Source organism: Anneissia japonica, unplaced genomic scaffold, assembly GCF_011630105.1.
Source record: "Anneissia japonica isolate Jap-2015-1 unplaced genomic scaffold, ASM1163010v1 scaffold287961_len116307_cov110, whole genome shotgun sequence".
In the NCBI taxonomy this organism is placed as follows: domain Eukaryota; kingdom Metazoa; phylum Echinodermata; class Crinoidea; order Comatulida; family Comatulidae; genus Anneissia; species Anneissia japonica.
Genome location: NW_022691994.1, coordinates 32,768 through 54,334, shown reverse-complemented (window position 1 = coordinate 54,334; position 21,567 = coordinate 32,768). Strand labels below are relative to the sequence as shown.

The following is a 21,567-nucleotide window of genomic DNA, read 5'->3' as shown; positions in this document are numbered from 1 at the left end:
TTTTTCCATAGAGATTTACATAGTTTTCTATAGAAAAAATTATATATCTGCAATAATTTCTATAGAAATGCTGTTCTTTTCTATAGAAGTATTGTCAATTTCTATAGAAAATAATAGTTTTCTATAGCAAAGACATTATAACAGCATTACTCTCTATAGAAACACTTTTTGTTTTCTATGGAAATGCTGTTAATTTCTATAGATTCTTATAGAGAATTAAGCCACTTTTCTTTAGAAATTGTATAGAAATCCTTTAGAAATTGTATAGAAATCCTTTAGAAATTGTATAGAAATTCTTTAGAGATTGTATAGAATATTTTTATATATTTTCTATAGAATTTGTTTGAAATATTCTATAGAACTTATATAAAATTTCCTATAGATAATCTATAGAATACTATATAGAAAATCTATAGAATTTTTTTTATAGAATTCTATAGAAAATTTTTGTATGGGAAGTCGGACTCGATTTGCTCCACTAGCCCCCCCCCCCGGTCGGGGCCTTTAGCCCCTCCGTCGGGCAGGTCCTGGCGCCACCACTGATTTTACTTAATTATAAATTACAGTATATGGTTTGTTGAATGTGTTTTGTAAGATATTTTAACCTATTTAGACTGTCTACTAAAACTTGCAACACCAACAACTGTTCGATGCTAGCTGAAAAATCAGAAGTAAAATTGTTCATTTAAATAGTACAATAATCATATAAGTTCACTTCGAACAATTCACAGATTCAAAAGTGTTCACTGTTAATTTTACTACAGTTTAGAACCCGTACATTATTTAAAACTGAAAACTATTCCCCAATAGGCCTATATATTACTACTAGTTCAACATTTGTGTGGACACTTAGGAATTTTAATCCGTGGATCATTTTACGCCTGGCGTAAGTCACGCCAGTCTTACGCCGCGTGTGGGAACATAGCCTCAGTCTCTCCACCGAGGCATGTAATTGGGTTCCTGGTAGGGTTAAAATGCCAATTTTGCCGATTAGCTGCTGCAAAGTTATACATTACTGTACTCTCAAGTAAGCTATGTATTCTGTTCTATGTGTGTTAAATCCAATAACGTACTACTGCTACTGCTGCTTTTTTAGACAAACACATGCACCAAAGATTGCCACTCGCTGCGTCGTACAACGCTCAGTACGACCGTCGCACGACGAATCCAGCCTACTTTCTGTGAGTGCTAGACGACGACGCTACGCCATCTGCTTAACCACCAAGCTAATCTGCTCGGAAGCAGGTCAACTCGGCCACAGTCAACTCGAGTTGACTTGTGGCCGAGTTTGACTTGTTTCCGAGTTTGACTTGTGGCCGAGTTGGATCGAATATATCTGCTCCACTCCACTCCACTCCACTCTACTTCACTGATCGACCACTACTACACCACTACCACCACATTATTAATATCACTGCTGCTTTTACTATTATTACATTTAAAACTACAGCTACTATTACCAGTACTGCCACTACCACTACCACAAACACTACTACTAATACCACCACCACCACCACTACTACTACTGTTGCTGCTACTACTGCCACTACTATTTCTACTACTACTACTAATACTGAGGTCGAAGTGCATCACTGCGTCGTCGACGAGCACCCCCTCCCCCTCTTAGTGTTGTGGTTCAATATATCATCATAGATATGTGATAGAATGTGTCCTCCTTCATCTCTGTTCATAGTTTATGAAAAATTTCATACAAACTACTAATACTACTGATGCTACTAGCTACTAAAACAACTACTACTGCTGCTTCCTCTACTACTACTATTACTACTACTACTACTACTGCTGCTACTGCTGCTGCTGCTACTACTGCTGCTGCTACTGCTGCTAGTGTTGTTGTTGCCACTGCTACAACTACAACTATTTCTAATACAACTACCACAAGTATTCAACCAAACAGGGAATTATAAACACAATTTTTATTTATTCCTTTCAAATTGTTATTCACAATTAGACATTAATGAGTGTGAGTTCGACTTGGATAACTGCGAGGACCAAAGAGCCAGTTGCAGTGACACTGATGGCTCATACGAATGTAATTGTAACAAAGGTTTTGTTGGTAATGGAACGTATTGTGAGGGTAAGTTTCAATTAACCTACACTATTTCTCTTAACAGTAAGACAAACGTACATTTCTTAGCAGTTTTAAGGAATAACAATGGATTTTCCGATTACTCATTATTCTTATCATTTGTAGAACTGTATCATTCATGACAACATTGTCATTTTTATTACTTGAACACGTATATTTGAATACCTAAGACGGCTAGTACTTTTTACCTTTACACGCATTATTATTATAATTATACATTTCTCTCCAGTCCAAAATATGACTAAAACTTATTGAATTCAAACATGGATAGAGAAATGGCATAATTAACATTCACTTAAAACAATTTATCCAATATAAGTTTTGTTTTATAGACGACATTCGTGTAAAAATAAATCAATCTTGTTTGACCAAACCATAAAAAAATGACATGTCAACAACTTTATTTGCAACTTTCAGATTTTTTTGTTAAATTCACAAAATAAAGATTTTAGACAATCCTTTATTCTCTAAAAAATCTCATCTAATGTGACACTGGTCCTATCAGTTACTGGATGTATGAGAACTATATACTGGTGTGAAGCAATTCTATGCATAGTGGCACAAAGGGAATTCTATGCGTTTAGATAGTTATTATCTTGTTCTCTTTAAACAAAATTTGTAGGACATTATTATATAAAATTGTAATATTACGTCCTGTTATATAGCCACTTCCTTTGAGCCCTCTGGATTTGTAGGCTACCTCGTTTAATAACAAAACTCAAAATCGAATTCAAAGGAAATACATATTAGAACAAAATATGAAACAAAACCAAATGTAATAATTTCACATGATTGTCGGTATATATCCCTGAGTGGCAGAAATATTCAACTAAATTAATCAGTGTTCTTAAAGTCTAGCTGTGAACATATAATGTATAGAGTTTGCTGAACACTTGAAACTCAATGAAATTGATATAGTTTTGTCGATGTTCTCTTTTTAGTAACTATTTTAATCATTTAAGGCCATTTTGAAACAAAAATTTGATATGTATTTTAAAATCATTAGATGTGAACGAGTGCCTTAGTACACCATGCAATACAAGTCTGTTCGAGAAATGCGAGAACACGATTGGCGGGTTTAACTGTATTTGTCAGACGGGTTACTATCGTAGCAATTCAGGTTCACCATGTACAGGTGCTGGTATAATATTACTATTATTATTATTATTATTATTATTATTATTATTATTATTATTATTATTATTATTATTATTCTTGTTATTATTCTTGTTATTATTGTTATTATTATTGTTATTATTATTATTATTGTTATTATTATTATTAAAATCATCATTATTATCCGAGTTACTGATAATAAAGAAAGTTGTAATAACAAATATCTTTAAAAATTACGAAAACGTTATCGTCTGAGACAGCGGTTTGTCACACCGTTTTTAATTGAGGCTCTAAAACTTGGGGTCCAGAGCTCGAACCACACACTGAACTTTAGCGCCGTATGTACTTAGATACCCTGGCTAGCACTGTTGAATACCCTGGCTAGCACTGTTGAATACCCTGGCTAGCACTGTTGAATACCCTGGCTAGCACTGTTGAAGTCAAGTGGTTCGCGTTATGTTATAGCCTATGTGTTAATATTATTTTATTGCTTGTAAATATAAATGTATTAAAAAGTATGCTTTTCATCATCTGATGCTAACATTAGGCCACCAGTTAAATATAATGAAATATAACATGAAGTCCTGTAGAATGTTTTATTTCATTAATTTCTTTTTTAACTTATAGTTGCAGTTACTCAAGAACTGAATGTTGACTTCACTGATGTAAAAGGTGTAAATATCAAAAAATCTGAAAATCAGAATTTTAATTTAGATATGATGAAAGAGGGCCTTGCAAAAGACGTAAGTTTAACCGTGACTATGTTTTTTGTTGTTAAATGCATAAATGTATAAATTGTTATAGGCAAATAGTATTAATGAAATACCGTATGTTATAAGCACAGCTTCACTGGCCTGCTAAATGTGTAGTAGGTTGTGAAGCATAACGTGTATAGCTATCTGTTAGTTTACGAAAGCCGAGGTATATTGCCAAGGAAAACCATATTTTCTGGTTTTCTCATTTCAATTATACAAAGTAATTTCAAGAGCTGTACCTCTAGATGTTGATGTCAATAAGATTCAGTTTACAATGCTTCTAATATCTTTATCACTGTTTGAATTCAACTCCAGGTTTTGCAAAACTTATGTGCAATATATATTTTTATGTTTTTTTTTTCTTTTTGAAATTACATATTAAAGGGTAATACCCGAGCCTAGTACAGTGAAAAGTCGAATTGTGTACAAACATATTTCTTAAAATGAACCAATACATTGGCATTGTTTTTTGGTATCAAACTTACAAGTAAAACCTGTGGTCTCTCTACAAATGATATTCATGATAAACATTGTAATCCATATTTCAATCATACAAAAGACTTTCTAAATATTCTGTAATTGTGTTATTTCTACAGGTGCTCGCTCTTTTTAATCGAAGTAATAGCAGCAGTCAGTACTTAAATGTTCATGTTTCATCATTCACCATTTTGGAATCAGTAGCAGACGTAACCTTTCTAATTGATCTAATATCAGACACTAACATCACGATAAATGAAACAAGAAAATTGTTCTTAGATGAATTGGAAGGACGTAATGGCAATCTTCTACGACCCGACAGCTACGTTGACCTCAATAGCTTACTAGTCGATGACCCAGGTTCGTTTTTTTTTTCTCTACAATGTCATGTTAGTGTTTGGGTTATATGCCGATTTGATTTTCATTATCATCCTCCACATTATCGTCACTATCATCACCATCACCATCATGATAATTATTATCATTATTTTTATCATCATCATCAACTTCATTATCATCATTATATTATCTTTACTATCGTCATCATCATCATCCGTCATCATCTTCATTATCGTCTATACCCAATTTGTCAACTCGTGATTTTCAAGTCTTCTGGATATCTTCCTTTATCTTATGCGATCTAATACTGCCTGTAGATTCACCATATCAATCATGCTTGAACGAATTTGAAAGTAATATTATCTAATTTTCAAATATTTAAACTGAAAAAAAAAAAAAATGCATTTTATTCTTTGTAGAATAGGAAATGGGTATGCTTTGTGTCAATTTAGAAGAGGTCATTCATTCATTTCATTTCAACAACATTTATTCAATCAAATCAAATCAATCAATCAATCAGTAATAACAATATAACAAATCAATTATTATACAGTTAATTCAGTATAACAAGTAGAATAAATAATCAATAGCAAAAATATATAGTTAGAATAAACGGAAATGGATAACCAAATCAATCAATCAATAATAGCAAAACAATATCGTTTCATGTATACAAAAATTGACAATGAGTTTGAATTTGATTTATATAATTTCTAGATGTTTTGAAGAAAATTTTTCTCGAGATACCCTAAATGTAAAAGCAAAAATAGTAAAATGAATAGAAATAATAGTTAATTAATAGTAATGATTAATAACTGTCTCTTATACACATCTGTCAAGTGGTTCATAATAATAATAATTATAATAATAATAATAAAGATAATAATAATAATAATAATAATTATAATAATAATAATAAAGATAATAATAATAATAATAATAATAATAATAATAATAATAATAATAATAATAATAATAATAATAATAATTGCCTCAAGTGTGACTGCATTTTACATTTAAATTTTATATGCTATTTCGCTAACTGCTAGTAACAGTTCACTGTGTAGGTTTATGGTGTGTGCATGAACTGTAATTGCTTTTTTAGTTGACCCTATGTTTTATAACAATTTTGAATTCATATTTCAGTTATAAATCCATGTAAAGAAGATTTGCATGATTGCTATGATAGAAAATTTCGTAATTGCAATTTCAACAAAACAGATAACAGCTACGCCTGTTCAGATTGCATGAGCGGGTACAATGCGTCTCAGACAAATGGCATTAGCATATGTATTGGTAAGATATATGTTTTTAAAAGATGGATAGACATGTGAAAACCCCTAAAAACAGCATCCAAATAATGTCATAAGAACGTAAAGGAAAGGGAATCTAAAAAAAATCCACCGGGTTCAAACCCGAGACCATTCACATACAACGCAAATTCTATAACAGTACTTGGTGTTGTGTTGATTCAAATGCCAGTAAAATGTGAATTCTTTAATTTCTCTTAACGAGTCTGAAATCGCAACAATGATGTACCACTGTACAGTATGTGATTTTACATTATTCTAGATCTATATGATATGCCCTGATTTGTGCAATATTAATATGTATATATCAATCATGTAGATTTGAATTTTTTGTTATTGATTTCAAACGTATAGATATTGATGAGTGTAAAGATGACCCGTGTGATAAAGATCGACATGAACAAGACTGTGTAAATGAAGAAGGCAGTTATTATTGTACTTGTGAATTTGGATACGTGAACGCAACTACTACCGGCAACTGCATAGGTATGTAACTTTACTACACTAATTTTTTGACCGAAATTCGCTGTCCCTCTAGAAAAAGTTTTTGACAACTGTTATTTTTATTTGGCGAAAATTGTGCATGACAGTAATGATCGAGTCCACGACACATTAGATATTAAAGTTATTAGCTTCTAATGAATTACAATTGCAATTGTGACAACTTCAAATTTCCACTGGGTGAACTGAGTGTCTTACATATCAAAGGGCGTAAGGAGTTTTTATAAATCAATTTTGTAATAATGGATTTTTCAAAGCCCTTCACTGATTAAGTCCTATAAAGTGGCATTATGCAGCTGCATTCACAAATATATATATTTGTGATACCTTACATGCGCGTAATTACAGTCCTAGCGCATTGAATAGCACGTTTGAATTTGTGTTTCTTCAATAATATGAAATAATGTAATCTACTCTGAGACATATTGCGATTATATGTGGCAAAGACAAGCCAAACCAGTCACTCGTCGCAAAAATTGATTTTGAGTTATTAATACAATGTTAGAGAGTAAAATATTAGCTATAAAATGGTAAAAAAACCATTCAAATCAGACATTTCCTTATGAAGTTACAAGTGTTTAAACACACAGCTGTTTAAAGAACTATATATGAGAAATCAGCCTTCAAAGTTTATGATTTCAGGCATTTCTCATGCAGAAATTATCATCAAAGCCTTAAAAATGTTGTTTTAACATTGCACATTGGGAAAATAACATAATTTTGTTATGATGTGTAGGTATATAAAGGTTAGTTTAGTGCAATAAAATAAATTAAAAAAAAAATTTGACATTCCAGCATGATTTGGCCATTTTCTCTGAAACATGATTTGCGACGAGTGACTGGTTTGGCTTGTCTTTGCCACATATTGAGAATACTAATTATTAAAATAATTAAAATCATATTCAGATTCACCACTGAAATAGATAAACATTTATCTAAGCCTTCCATAAAATTAAATATTATTTAAAAAAAATATATATAGATTATGACGAGTGTGAAAATGAAACTCTGTGTGATAAAGAACGTCATGAACAAGACTGTGTAAACGAAGAAGGTAGTTATTATTGTAAGTGTGAAGATGGATACGTTAATACAACTACTACCGGAAACTGTGAAGGTAGGTAAAATAAATAGTAATTAAAATAAAACAAATTTCTAGCATGATTTTCATCATAAATGTTGTGTAATAGGATAAGTGGTTTGGTTTATAGAGAGAAGGTTTACTATTAGTAAAAGTGTAGTGATAGTCGTAGTGATGGTAATGGCGAGGGCGGGGTGAGGTTAGGTCATGAGGTTGAGGGTAAGGGTGGGGGTGAAACCCTTACTTCGATAAAAGATCAAAGGTGTATTTTTGGAAAGATGGATAGATATAATATGTGAAAGCCCCTAAAAACAGCATCCAAATAATGTCATGTGAATGTAAAGAAAAGGGAATCTAATAAAAATCCACCGAGTTCAAACCCGAGACCATTCACATACAACGCAAACTCTATAACAGTACTTGGTGTTGTGTTGATTCAAATGCCAGTAAAATATGTATTTTTAATTTCTCTTAACGAGTCTGAAATCGCAACAATGATGTACCACTGTACAGTATGTGATTTTACATTATTTTAGATCTATAAGATATGCCCTGATTTGTGCAATAATAATTTTTTGTTATTGATTTCAAACGTATAGATATTGATGAGTGTAAAGGTGACCCGTGTGATAAAGATCGACATGAACAAGACTGTGTAAATGAAGAAGGCAGTTATTATTGTACTTGTGAATTTGGATACGTGAACACAACTACTACCGGCAACTGCATAGGTATGTAACTTTACTACACTAATTTTTTGACTGAAATTTGCTGTCCCTCTAGAAAAAGTTTTCGACAACTGTTATTTTTATTTGGCGAAAATTGTGCATGACAGTAATGATTGAGTCCACGACACATTAGTTATTAAAGTTATTAGCTTCTAATGAATTACAATTGCAATTGTGACAACTTCAAATTTCCACTGGGTGAACTGAGTGTCTTACATATCAAAGGGCGTAAGGAGTTTTTATAAATCAATTTTGTAATAATGGATTTTTCAAAGCCCTTCACTTATTAAGTCTTATAAAGTGGCATTATGCAGCTGCATTCACGAATATATATTTGTGATACCTTACATGCGCGTAATTACTGTCCCAGCGCATTGAATAGCACGTTTGCATTTGTGTTTCATCAATAATATGAAATAATGTAATCTACACTGAGACATAGTGCGATTATATTGAGAATACTAATTATTAAAATAATTAAAATCATATTCAGATTCACCACTGAAATAGATAAACATTTATCTAAGCCTTCCATAAAATTAAATATTATTTAAAAAAAATATATATAGATTATGACGAGTGTGAAAATGAAACTCTGTGTGATAAAGAACGTCATGAACAAGACTGTGTAAACGAAGAAGGTAGTTATTATTGTAAGTGTGAAGATGGATATGTTAATACAACTACTACCGGAAACTGTCAAGGTAGGTAAAATAAATAGTAATTGAAATAAAACAAATTTCTAGCATGATTTTCATCATAAAAGTTGTGTAATAGGATAGGTGGTTTGGTTTATAGAGAGAGGGTTTACTATTAGTAAAAGTATAGTGATAGTCCTAGTGATGGCAATGGCGAGGGTGGGGTGAGGCTAGGTCATGAGGTTGAGGGTAAGGGTGGGGGTGATACTAATAATACTGCAAGAAAAATCACTTGCATGCTGAGCTTCAATATGTTTTAAAAATAAAAAAAAAAATATTTTGAATTTCAACATTTGTTTAAGCATTTGTAAACAAACATGGGAAATTACAAGATAACTAAATCAAAGCTACTGATGGTGAGTCTGTCACTGTCGCCTCTCTTTAAAGAGAGTAACTACAACATCAAAAATGAAATAAACAGACACTAACTGAAAAAGGAGCTTTTAATATGATTATAACTATATGTTCATATATAAGCATTGTAATTATTGTTTTTTTTTTTTGGTTATATAATAAATTACTTATAAATAAATATAACGCTGATTAGGATGGTGTTAGTGAGGATGATGGAAATATTGATGATAAATAATAATGTTTAATATTAATTAACAATCACTCGATAATAATGTGGCTCTTTCCTTGCGGTTATAAAGTGCAGTTCTTTTGCCTGGTCATTGGGTCCACATGTTAGGTGTTGCTGCTGGTAATCAGCGCAGGAGCAGGGCGGAGGGAAGCAATGTAGATAAAGTGTCATGCTCAAGGACATAAGTGTAATGAACAGCGAGGGATTGGAACCCTGCCCTCGAGGTTGGGAAAACAAACCGTTCCCGCTGCACCAAACCGCTTCCACAACCGGTGAAACTGTTTGAAGGGACGACATAGTAACATATGAGTCTGTCATTGTCGCCCCTTTTCAAAGAAAGTAAATACAAATTTATAAATGAAATGAGCAAACAACACTATACTTCGTGTAAATAATATAAACAGAATGTTTCTTCTGAATATTCAATCGACTTATTATATTTTATTATTTTAATATTATTATGATAAATAATTATCATTTGTCATTATTATTATTATTATTATTATTATTATTATTATTATTATTACTATTATAATTATCATTATTATTATTATTATTATTATTATTAACATTATTATCATTAATATTTATTATTATTATTATTATTATTATTATTATTATTATCATTATTATTACTATTACTATTATTATTATTATTATTATTATTATTATTACTATGCATGCATGCTGAGCTTCAGTATGTTTTAAAAGTTTAATTGGTTATTAGCAACAGGTTTCTTTTTGCTGTAGAGCATATACCGTAAAGTTCGGCCTATATAATAATTAAAATGATAATATCAGCTGTATTGTTATTTGTTGATTTGGTTAATGTCAAATGCAATATTATTATTAAATTATCATAAGCTCTAGTGCTTTTATACATAATGGACATGTAGATTTGTATTTTTGTTATTGAATTCAAATATATAGATTATGACGAGTGTAAAGATGACCCATGTGATAAAGAACTCCATGAAAAAGACTGTGTAAATGAAGAGGGCAGCTTTCATTGTAATTGTGAAGTTGGATACGTGAATACAACTGCAGCCGGCAACTGTACAGGTATGTTCACCAACTTTTCAACCGAAATTTGAAACACCACTGCCAATTGACAAAAGTTCTTTATTGACAGCAGATACTGTTCCTTACAAAAACAGGTTTTCAATAAATGTTATACATAATTTTGGTGACAATTGTGTATGACAATGATCACTTCCATGACACATTAGCTATTCTAATTAATAGGTATTAGTTTCTTATGAATTACAAACTGTGAACAATTCAAATCTCTAATTACTCTTGAACTATAAGATAACTAAATTAAAGCTACTGATGGTGAGTCTCTCACTGTCGCCTCTTTGTAAAAACAGTAACTACAACATCAAAAATGAAATGAACAAACTGAAATAGGAGCTTTTAATATGATTATAACTATATATTCATATATAAGCATTGTAATTATTATTTATTATTTGTTTATATAATAAATTACTTATCATTAAATATAACGATGATGATGGTGTTAGTGATGATGATAGAGATATTGATAATAAATAATAATGTTTAATATTGATTAACAATCACTCGGTCTGGTACTGGTACAGGCATTTATAATGTGCCTCTTTCCTTGCTGTTAGAAAGCGCAGTTCTTTTGCCTGGTCATTGGGTCCACATGTTAGGTGTTGCTGCTGGTAATCAGCGCAGGAGCAGGGCGGAGGGAAGCAATGCAAATAAAGTGTCATGCTCAAAGACACAAGCGAAATGAACAGCGAGGGATTCGAACCCCCCCCTAGAGGTTGGGAAAACAAACCGTTCCCGCTGCACCAAGCCACTTCCACAACCGGTGAAACAACTGTTTAAAGAGACTACATACTGTAGTAATACATGAGTCTGCATTGTCGCCTCTTTTCAAAGAAAGTAATTACAAATTTATAAATGAAATGACCAAGCAACACTATACTTCATGTAAACAGAATGTTTCTTTTGAATATTCAATCGACTTATTATTTTTAATATTATTATGATAAATAATTATAATTTGTCATTATCATTATCATTATTATTACTATTATAATTATCATTATTATTATTACCATTATTATTATTAACATTATTATAATTAATATTTATTATTGTTATTATTATTATTATTACTACTACTACTACTATTATTATTATTATGCATGCATGCTGAGCTTCAATATGTTTCAAAAATAAAAAATAGTTTAATTGCTTGAGGTTGTTAGCAACAGGATCCTTTTTGCTGTAAAGCCTATATAATAATTCAAACGATAATATCAGCTGTATCGTTATTTGTTAATTTGGTAAGTGTCAAATGCAATATTATTATTAAATTATTATAAGCTTTAGTGCTTTTATACATTAAATAGACATGTAGATTTGTATTTTTGTTATTGATTTCAAATATATAGATTATGACGAGTGTAAAGATGACCCATGTGATAAAGAACTCCATGAAAAAGACTGTGTAAATGAAGATGGCAGCTTTCATTGTAATTGTGAAGTTGGATACGTGAATACAACTGCAGCCGGCAACTGTACAGGTATGTAACTTAATACACCAACTTTTCAACCAAATTTCGAAAAACCACTGTCAATGATAAATAATTATAATTTGTCATTATCACTATCATTATTATTACTATTATTATTATCATTATTATTATTACCATTATTCTTATTAGTATTAACATTATTATCATTAATATTTATTATTATTATTGTTATTATTATTATTATTAGTACTACTACTATTATTATTATTATTATTATATTACTACTATGCATAATAGCTATAACAACCGATGAAGTAACGACTGAGGATGAGCAAACTACATTTGTTGACTCATCAACGATACCATCGACAAGAGAAGACGATTTGACAATGGTAGAGGAGCTGACATCAGTAGATATAACAACTAATGAGTTAACAAGTGAAGTTGAGCTAGCAACACTAATTGATATAACAACAATACCATCGACAAGGGTTGGTGGTTTGACAACAGTAGAGGAGGTAACCTCAATAGATATCACAGCTGATGAAGTAACAAGTGAAGCTGAGCGAACTACATTTGTTGATGCAACGACCATACCGTTGACAACAGTAGATGATTTGACAACATTAGAGGAGGTAACATCCATTGCTATCACAACCAATGAAATAACAAGTGACACTGACCTAACTAAAACATTTGATTTAACAACGATACCATCGACAACAGTAGATGATTTGACAACAGTAGACCATTTAACATCAATAGCTATCACAACCGATGAAGTAACAAGTGAAGCTGAGCGAACTACATTTATTGATGCAACAACCATACCGTCGACAACAGTAGATGATTTGACAACATTAAAGGAGGTAACATCCATTGCTATCACAAACGCTGATGTAACGAGTGATGCTGCTCAAACTACCTTGCTTGATGCATCAACGATACCATCGACGACAGTAGATGATTTGACAACGGTAGAGGAGCTAACATCAATAGATATCACAACTAATGAGTTAACAAGTGAAGTTGAGCCAACAACACTAATTGATATAACAACAATACCATCGACAGCGGTTGGTGATTTGACAACAGTAGAGGAGGTAACCTCATTAGATATCACAGCTGATGAAGTAACAAGTGAAGCTGAGCGAACTACATTTGTTGATGCAACAACCATACCGTCGACAACAGTACATGATTTGACAACATTAGAGAAGGTAACGTCCATTGCTATCACAACCGCTGATGTAACGAGTGATGCTGATCAAACTACCTTGCTTGATGCATCAACGATACCTTCGATGACAGTAGATGATTTGACAACAGTAGAGGAGCACACATCAATAGATATCACAACTAATGAGTTAACGAGTGAAGTTGAGCTAACAACACTAATTAATATAACAACAATACCATCGACAGCGGTTGGTGATTTGACAACAGTAGAGGAGGTAACCTCTATAGATATTACAGCTGATGAAGTAACAAGTGAATCTGAGCGAACTACATTTGTTGATGCAACAACCATACCGTCGACAACAGTAGATGATTTGACAATATTAGAGGAGGTAACATCCATTGCTATCACAACCGCTGAAGTAACAAGTGATGTTGATCAAACTACCTTGCTTGATACGTCAACGATACCATCGACGACAGTAGATGATTTGACAATTGTAGAGGAGCTAACATCAATAGATATCACAACTAATGAGTTAACGAGTGAAGTTGAGCTAACAACATTAATTGGTATAACAACACCATCGACAGCGGTTGGGGATTTGACAATAGTAGAGGAGGTAACCTCATTAGATATCACAGCTGATGAAGTAACAAGTGAATCTGAGCGAACTACATTTGTTGATGCAACAACCATACCGACGACAACAGTAGATGATTTGACAATATTAGAGGAGGTAACATCCATTGCTATCACAACCGCTGAAGTAACGAGTGATGCTGATCAAACTACCTTGCTTGATACGTCAACGATACCATCGACGACAGTAGATGATTTGACAACGGTAGAGGAGCTAACATCAATAGATATCACAACTAATGAGTTAACGAGTGAAGTTGAGCTAACAACATTAATTGGTATAACAACACCATCGACCGCGGTTGGTGATTTGACAACAGTAGAGGAGGTAACCTCATTAGATATCACAGCTGATGAAGTAACAAGTGAAGCTGAGCGGACTACATTTGTTGATGCAACAACCATACCGTCGACAACAGTACATGATTTGACAACATTAGATGAGGTAACATCCATTGCTATCACAACCGCTGAAGTAACGAGTGATGCTCATCAAACTACATTGCTTGATGCATCAATGATACCTTCAACGACAGTAGATGATTTGACAACGGTAGAGGAGCAAACATCAATAGATATCACAACTAATGAGTTAACGAGTGAAGTTGAGCTAACAACACTAATTGATATAACAACAATACCATCGACAGCGGTTGGTGATTTGACAACAGTAGAGGAGGTAACCTCATTAGATATCACAGCTGATGAAGTAACAAGTGAAGCTGAGCGAACTACATTTGTTGATGCAACAACCATACCGTCGACAACAGTACATGATTTGACAACATTAGAGAAGGTAACGTCCATTGCTATCACAACCGCTGATGTAACAAGTGATGCTGATCAAACTACCTTGCTTGATGCATCAACGATACCTTCGATGACAGTAGATGATTTGACAACAGTAGAGGAGCAAACATCAATAGATATCACAACTAATGAGTTAACGAGTGAAGTTGAGCTAACAACACTAATTAATATAACAACAATACCATCGACAGCGGTTGGTGATTTGACAACAGTAGAGGAGGTAACATCATTAGATTTAACAGCTGATGAAGTAACAAGTGAAGCTGAGCGAACTACATTTGTTGATGCAACAACCATACCGTTGACAACAGTAGATGATTTGACAACATTAGAGGAGGTAACATCCATTGCTATCACAAATGCTGATGTAACGAGTGATGCTGATCAAACTACCTTGCTTGATGCATCAAGGATACCATCGACGACAGTAGATGATTTGACAACGGTAGAGGAGCTAACATCAATAGATATCACAACTAATGAGTTAACGAGTGAAGTTGAGCTAACAACACTAATTGATATAACAACACCATCGACAGCAGTTGGTGATTTGACAACAGTAGAGGAGGTAACCTCATTAGATATTACAGCTAATGAAGTAACAAGTGAATCTGAGCGGAATACATTTGTTGATGCAACAACCTTACCGTCGACAAAAGTAGATGATTTGACAGCATTAGAGGAGGTAACATCCATTGCTATCACAACCGCTGAAGTAACGAGTGATGCTGATCAAACTACCTTGCTTGAAGCATCAACGATACCTTCTACGACAGTAGATGATTTGACAACGGTAGAGGAGCAAACATCAATAGATAGAACAACTAATGAGTTAACGAGTGAAATTGAGCTAACAACATTAATTGGTATAACAACAATACCATCGACAGCGGTTGGTGATTTGACAACAGTAGAGGAGGTAACCTCATTAGATATCACAGCTGATGAAGTAACAAGTGAAGCAGAGCGGACTGCATTTGTTGATGCAACAACCATACCGTCGACAACAGTACATGATTTGACAACATTAGAGGAGGTAATATCCATTGCTATCACAACCGCTGAAGTAACGAGTGATGCTCATCAAACTACCTTGCTTGATGCATCAATGATACCTTCAACAACAGTAGATGATTTGACAATGGTAGAGGAGCAAACTTCAATAGATATCACAACTAATGAGTTAACGAGTGAAGTTGAGCTAACAACACTAATTAATATAACAACAATACCATCGACCGCGGTTGGTGATTTGACAACAGTAGAGGAGGTAACCTCAATAGATATCACAGCTGATGAAGTAACAAGTGAAGCTGAGCGAACTACATTTGTTGATGCAACAACCATACCGTCGACAATAGTAGATGATTTGACAACATTAGAGGAGGTAACATCCATTGCTATCACAAATGCTGATGTAACGAGTGATGCTGATCAAACTACCTTGCTTGATTCATCAACGATACCATCAACGACAGTAGATGATTTCGCAACGGTAGAGGAGCTTACATCAATAGATATCACAACTAATGAGTTAACGAGTGAAGTTGAGCTAACAACACTAATTGATATAACAACAATACCATTGACAGCGGTTGGTGATTTGACAACAGTAGAGGAGGTAACCTCATTAGATATCACAGCTGTTGAAGTAACAAGTGAAGCTGAGCGAACTATATTTGTTGATGCAACAACCATACCGTTGACAACAGTAGATGATTTGACAACATTAGAGGAGGTAACATCCATTGCTATCACAACCGCTGAAGTAACGGGTGATGTTGATCAAACTACCTTGCTTGATGCATCAACGATACCTTCGACAACAGTAGATGATTTGACAACGGTAGAGGAGCAAACATCAATAGATATCACAACTAATAAGTTAACGAGTGAAGTTGAGCTAACAACACTAATTGATATAACAACAATACCATCGACAGGGGTTGGGGATTTGACAACAGTAGAGGAGGTAACCTCATTAGATATCACAGCTGATGAAGTAACAAGTGAAGCTGAGCGAACTACATTTGTTGATGCAACAACCATACCGTCGACAACGGTAGATGATTTGACAACATTAGAGGAGGTAACATCCATTGCTATCACAACCGCTGAAGTAACGAGGGATGCTGATCAAACTACCTTGCTTGATGCATCAACGATACCATCGACGACAGTAGATGATTTGACAACGGTAGAGGAGCAAGCATCAATAGATATCACAACTAATGAGTTGACGAGTGAAGTTGAGCTAACAACACTAATTGATATAACAACAATACCATTGACAGCGGTTGGTGATTTGACTACAGTAGAGGAGGTAACCTCAATAGATATCACAGCTGATGAAGTAACAAGTGAAGCTGAGCAAACTACATTTGTTGATGCAACAACCATACCATCGAGAACAGTATATCATTTGACAACATTAGGGGAGGTAACATCCATTGCTATCACAACCAATGAAATAACTGACACTGACCTCACTAAACCATTTGATTTAACAACGATACCGTTGACAACAGTAGATGATTCTACAACAGTAGACGATTTAACATCAACAGCTATCACAACTGATGAAGTAACAAGTGAAGCTGAGCGAACTGATGCTATTACTGAAAAATCAACGACAGAATTGCAAACTGTGCTCGATATAACAAGTAAAGAATTGGCAACGAAAGACATGACAACGGTTGACCAAACTACATCTCGGAGTGTGGAACCAAAGACAACCACCACAACTAAAAGTGATTCAACTTCTGCATTTACATCCAATCCAGCGACTCAGTCATCTACCACTATATTACAAACATCACCGGGTATGTATGCATTCTATAAATTAACAACAGCTTATGTTTTTTTTTTCATATTGTGAAAACAAAAATATAAATTATGCAGTATGATGGAAAGCTGGTTTACTCCAGAGAATTTAGCATTAAGGACCTAAAACGGTAGTCGTTTTAATAAACCATGAAAATGTCTATTGAAAAAAAAACAACCGATAGGATAGCACCCGGAAATCCAATAGTTGACTTTGACTTTGGGCAACATTCACGCAAAATTTGTTTACATGTTAATTACATTAGTCTATTTCGTGAATACTTACCTGGATAACCGACTAATTGCCATTGTTCCCAAAACGGAACACCCCTTCGAAAATAATGGAACAGTCCGACCCAAGGCGCCACGTGCGAACCGTCTCCCTAACAAACGTCCTCATTTCCTTTTCGACGTTGTTCGAAGTTGGATACACCCAGCCTTTGAAATTACTTGCAGTCCTTTCAAGCTATCTTCTTTTGTGGATTTATTTTCAACTTGCAAGATATCCTTTGTTTATTGTAGTCTCGATCGACATGTCCGCTCGCAAGTCTTTGTGCTCGGCGTGTGGGGGCCCTAAACCGAGTGTTAAGCTCGACCGGCACTCGGAGTGCCCTTTGTGTCGCTCGTGTAGCAAGGCTGAGCCTTGCGAGATTTGTGCGCGCTGGCCCCCGACTAAGTTTGCGGCGGCTCTAGATTGGGCAGCTCAGGCTGCCACTCGATCTCAGGGTTCGCTGCCGGCTGCGTCGGGGGTTGTTGCGGCGCCGGATGACTCGCCTCCACCGCTGGAGGTTTCGTTGGCTTCGCATTCGGCGGGTCCTTCCCCTCCGCTGGATCCGGCGTTGGTTTCGTTGATTTCGGAGCAGGTGGGCCGGGTGGCTCGGGAGGTTTTCGCCGGAATGCGGGCGAAAACGTCGAAAAGGGAATGAGGACGTTTGTTAGGGAGACGGTTCGCACGTGGCGCCTTGGGTCGGACTGTTCCATTATTTTCGAAGGGGTGTTCCGTTTTGGGAACAATGGCAATTAGTCGGTTATCCAGGTAAGTATCTCACTCATAGACTACCAACATCACGATTGATTTGTGTAATCTGCATTGATCTTGAAGCTAAAGCATTAATGCTTATTCAACACTTTGTCAGAAGTCTTTTAAATACTGTTTAAACTTCTGGTGGTAATTTAGCCAATGTTTTTCCGGCCTTTATTTAAATTGGTTAATTGTTTTGAGAATCTGCAACTTCAACCGGATATTACTCTTACACTAAAACTTTGTTCTCCCCACTTAACTTTTAACTTTCGGTAATTTTTTTATTTTAGTAAATGTCCCTATAGTAAATGCAGTTGACGACAATTCAAAAAACGTACCAACTCCCAACTTTTCACAACCATTTAATAAATCTGAATTAAATCCATTTAATCTGAATAACAGATTCTCTCCTAAAAATTAAGGCCAAAAAAAATTGTTGGTCACATTTGGGGATAATCCAAAAAAATTGTTTAGGTCAATAGGTTTTTTTTTTCGACCGATAATGTGTTTATACCTAAAATGTAGAAAATACACAAAAGTACAACAAAGCCCATTTTTAAATCTATATTGAAGGGCAAAACAATAGCAAAACACTGTTGCATGACCTCCAGCAAGATAGGTCTATTCAAGCCATTTTAGCTCATTAAAAAAATATTTTTCGTTGCAGTCAATAATAATAATGTTCCATTACAGCAAATAGAAACATGCATGTTTTGCACAATCTTAAAAAGAAAGCAACTCACTTTCATGACTAGCCATTGCCAAGATATGGGAACCCTTTACTTTTTTTTCTAATTTGCATATTTTTTAGCTAATTTGCATATGAACAGTACATTTGACCATGGTGTGATTATAGATTTTCATCCCTTTGATTAATATATTGGAAAAAATCATGTATTTGAATAATTTAAGACCTAAATTATGATTCTATATACATTAGTTGCAGAGGTATGCAAATTCAGTGAATATAAGGTCAGAGGTCAATTGTAGTGTTTTCGTTCATTTTTTGGGCAAATGTCCCATTAGAACAAATAGAAACATGCATGTTCTGAATAATTTGAAAAAGAAACCAACTCCTTGCGACCAGCCGTTGCCAAGATATAATACCCCTATATTTTTCAACCTAATTTGCATATTTTAGCTAATTTGCATATGTTCCCGAGGTGTGACCAAGGTGTGATTTGTGGAATTTCATCCCCTCATCATATGCACTTGATTAAAAAAGAAAAACCTTTGTTTGCAATTTGTTTGACTTTTGGCTCTTTTTCGAGCTAGATTTGCCTAGCCTAAATGCCTTAATAATTATACAAACTTCTAACAAAATACATATATCACTTTGAAAAAAACACTGTCTTCATTTTCAACACAATATTCAGTTTTTGGGTGCTAAACTTTAACAATTTTATTAAATCCCCAGCAATAAACCTGTTGTCAATAAAATAAAAACTAAAACAATATCTAACTTCCATATTTCCGTAGGACTTAAACAACGTCAACTTCCTTAGAACTTTATTGAAGAAGTTCGCCAAGTATAGCACATATTCACTTAATAAGCGAGTTATTCAATGTTTTAATATTATTCTATAATAAGAAATATTTATACACATTCAGATGCATTCGGTTCTATATGTCCAAATATTATTATACTTTTCTATATGTTTGTTTAGCATTATCATTGCATGGAGCTTAAGTGCGATCTTATGCGAATCTTATGAATACAAAGTAAATAAATAAACAGAAATTTAATAAACAGAAAATATAAACTATCGACAACAAAGATAGGCTTGACATAGAGACAACGAGATCCCGAGACCTTGACGAGAACAACACTCCAATCCACACGGACCTCATACGTCATCATGAAAGGACAGACATGTTTTAAAATAATTTCAAATTATCACACATAAACTTTGAGTCCGTCAGTTGATGTGGTTCCATACTAGTAAATGGGACTACTTTGTAGGTATACATACATTATAGTGTTTGAAAGAGGTATTGTAACAAGTAAGTTACCGCTATTTATTTTCATGCAGTGTAATGAAAACTAATATAATAACAAATTGATATCGTTAATTTCTAGAATATCTTCCTAATAACATTACTTAATTATACAGGTTGCAGTGATGGTTTGCAATTATGTGTTGGTACTTTGGAATGCATCAAATCTATATATTTGTGTGATCTAAAGAAGCATTGTAGTAATGGTTATGATGAAACAAGTGAAGCAGGTTGCGGTAAGTAAACTTAAAAAAATACTTACTTATTTCCAATTGCTTACAAACTGCTACCTATAAACAGTGCTATTAATTAATTTAAAGTAAAGTGAGCGCCATTATTGAGCCCTCATGTTGAATAAAGGGGAAAACTAGTGGTCTCAGATCCGTATTAATATCATACAGGCCTCTGGTCTAAAGGTATGATGCTCGCCAAATTAGCGAGAGTTTGCCGATTCAATTCCCAGCAGAGATTTTTTTTTTATCATACAACTAATAAGAAACTTGTGTTGATGAACTATGACTGATACGACTTACAATACCAGCTATAGAAAGGCTACAACAGCTATAGGCTGCTGCAGCCACGTCATTTGTATGAGAGAAATTGCCTGGGGTTACATCTGCACGTATATCTTATAGGTCTCCATGGTCTCATAACTATGACACTAGCCCTAATAGAGAGAGGTTGAAGGTTCAAATTCCGCCATATACACTTTTTTTTATATAACTCACTAAATGGAACTTCTCGTTAAAGGGCTATGTTTAATATAATTAAAAAATCTTGTTCCTAATTTGAGCACTGTTTATTATTATTTATCTATTTGTTTTTATTCTGTTTATTGTGCTACCTAGCACACCAATTATATATATATATATATAACAC

At 33.9% G+C, this 21,567-nt stretch overlaps 1 protein-coding gene across 1 annotated transcript in view; it reads left to right on the top strand.

Annotated features, from left to right (window-relative positions):
• LOC117100152 (fibrillin-2-like) overlaps window positions 1-20,932 on the top strand; it is a 28,015-nt gene extending 7,083 nt beyond the window's left edge. The window contains exons 3-19 of the mRNA XM_033239725.1: window positions 1,973-2,098; window positions 3,117-3,245; window positions 3,854-3,969; window positions 4,578-4,818; window positions 5,944-6,093; window positions 6,462-6,593; window positions 7,591-7,725; window positions 8,289-8,420; window positions 8,987-9,121; window positions 10,629-10,760; window positions 12,131-12,262; window positions 12,512-13,464; window positions 14,299-14,401; window positions 15,599-15,802; window positions 16,439-16,504; window positions 17,141-17,668; window positions 20,805-20,932. Of these exons, the coding sequence (XP_033095616.1) occupies window positions 1,973-2,098; window positions 3,117-3,245; window positions 3,854-3,969; window positions 4,578-4,818; window positions 5,944-6,093; window positions 6,462-6,593; window positions 7,591-7,725; window positions 8,289-8,420; window positions 8,987-9,121; window positions 10,629-10,760; window positions 12,131-12,262; window positions 12,512-13,464; window positions 14,299-14,401; window positions 15,599-15,802; window positions 16,439-16,504; window positions 17,141-17,668; window positions 20,805-20,932 (3,542 nt within the window). The remainder of the gene's footprint in view (window positions 1-1,972; window positions 2,099-3,116; window positions 3,246-3,853; window positions 3,970-4,577; window positions 4,819-5,943; window positions 6,094-6,461; window positions 6,594-7,590; window positions 7,726-8,288; window positions 8,421-8,986; window positions 9,122-10,628; window positions 10,761-12,130; window positions 12,263-12,511; window positions 13,465-14,298; window positions 14,402-15,598; window positions 15,803-16,438; window positions 16,505-17,140; window positions 17,669-20,804) is intronic.
• Window positions 20,933-21,567: the final 635 nt, after the last annotated feature.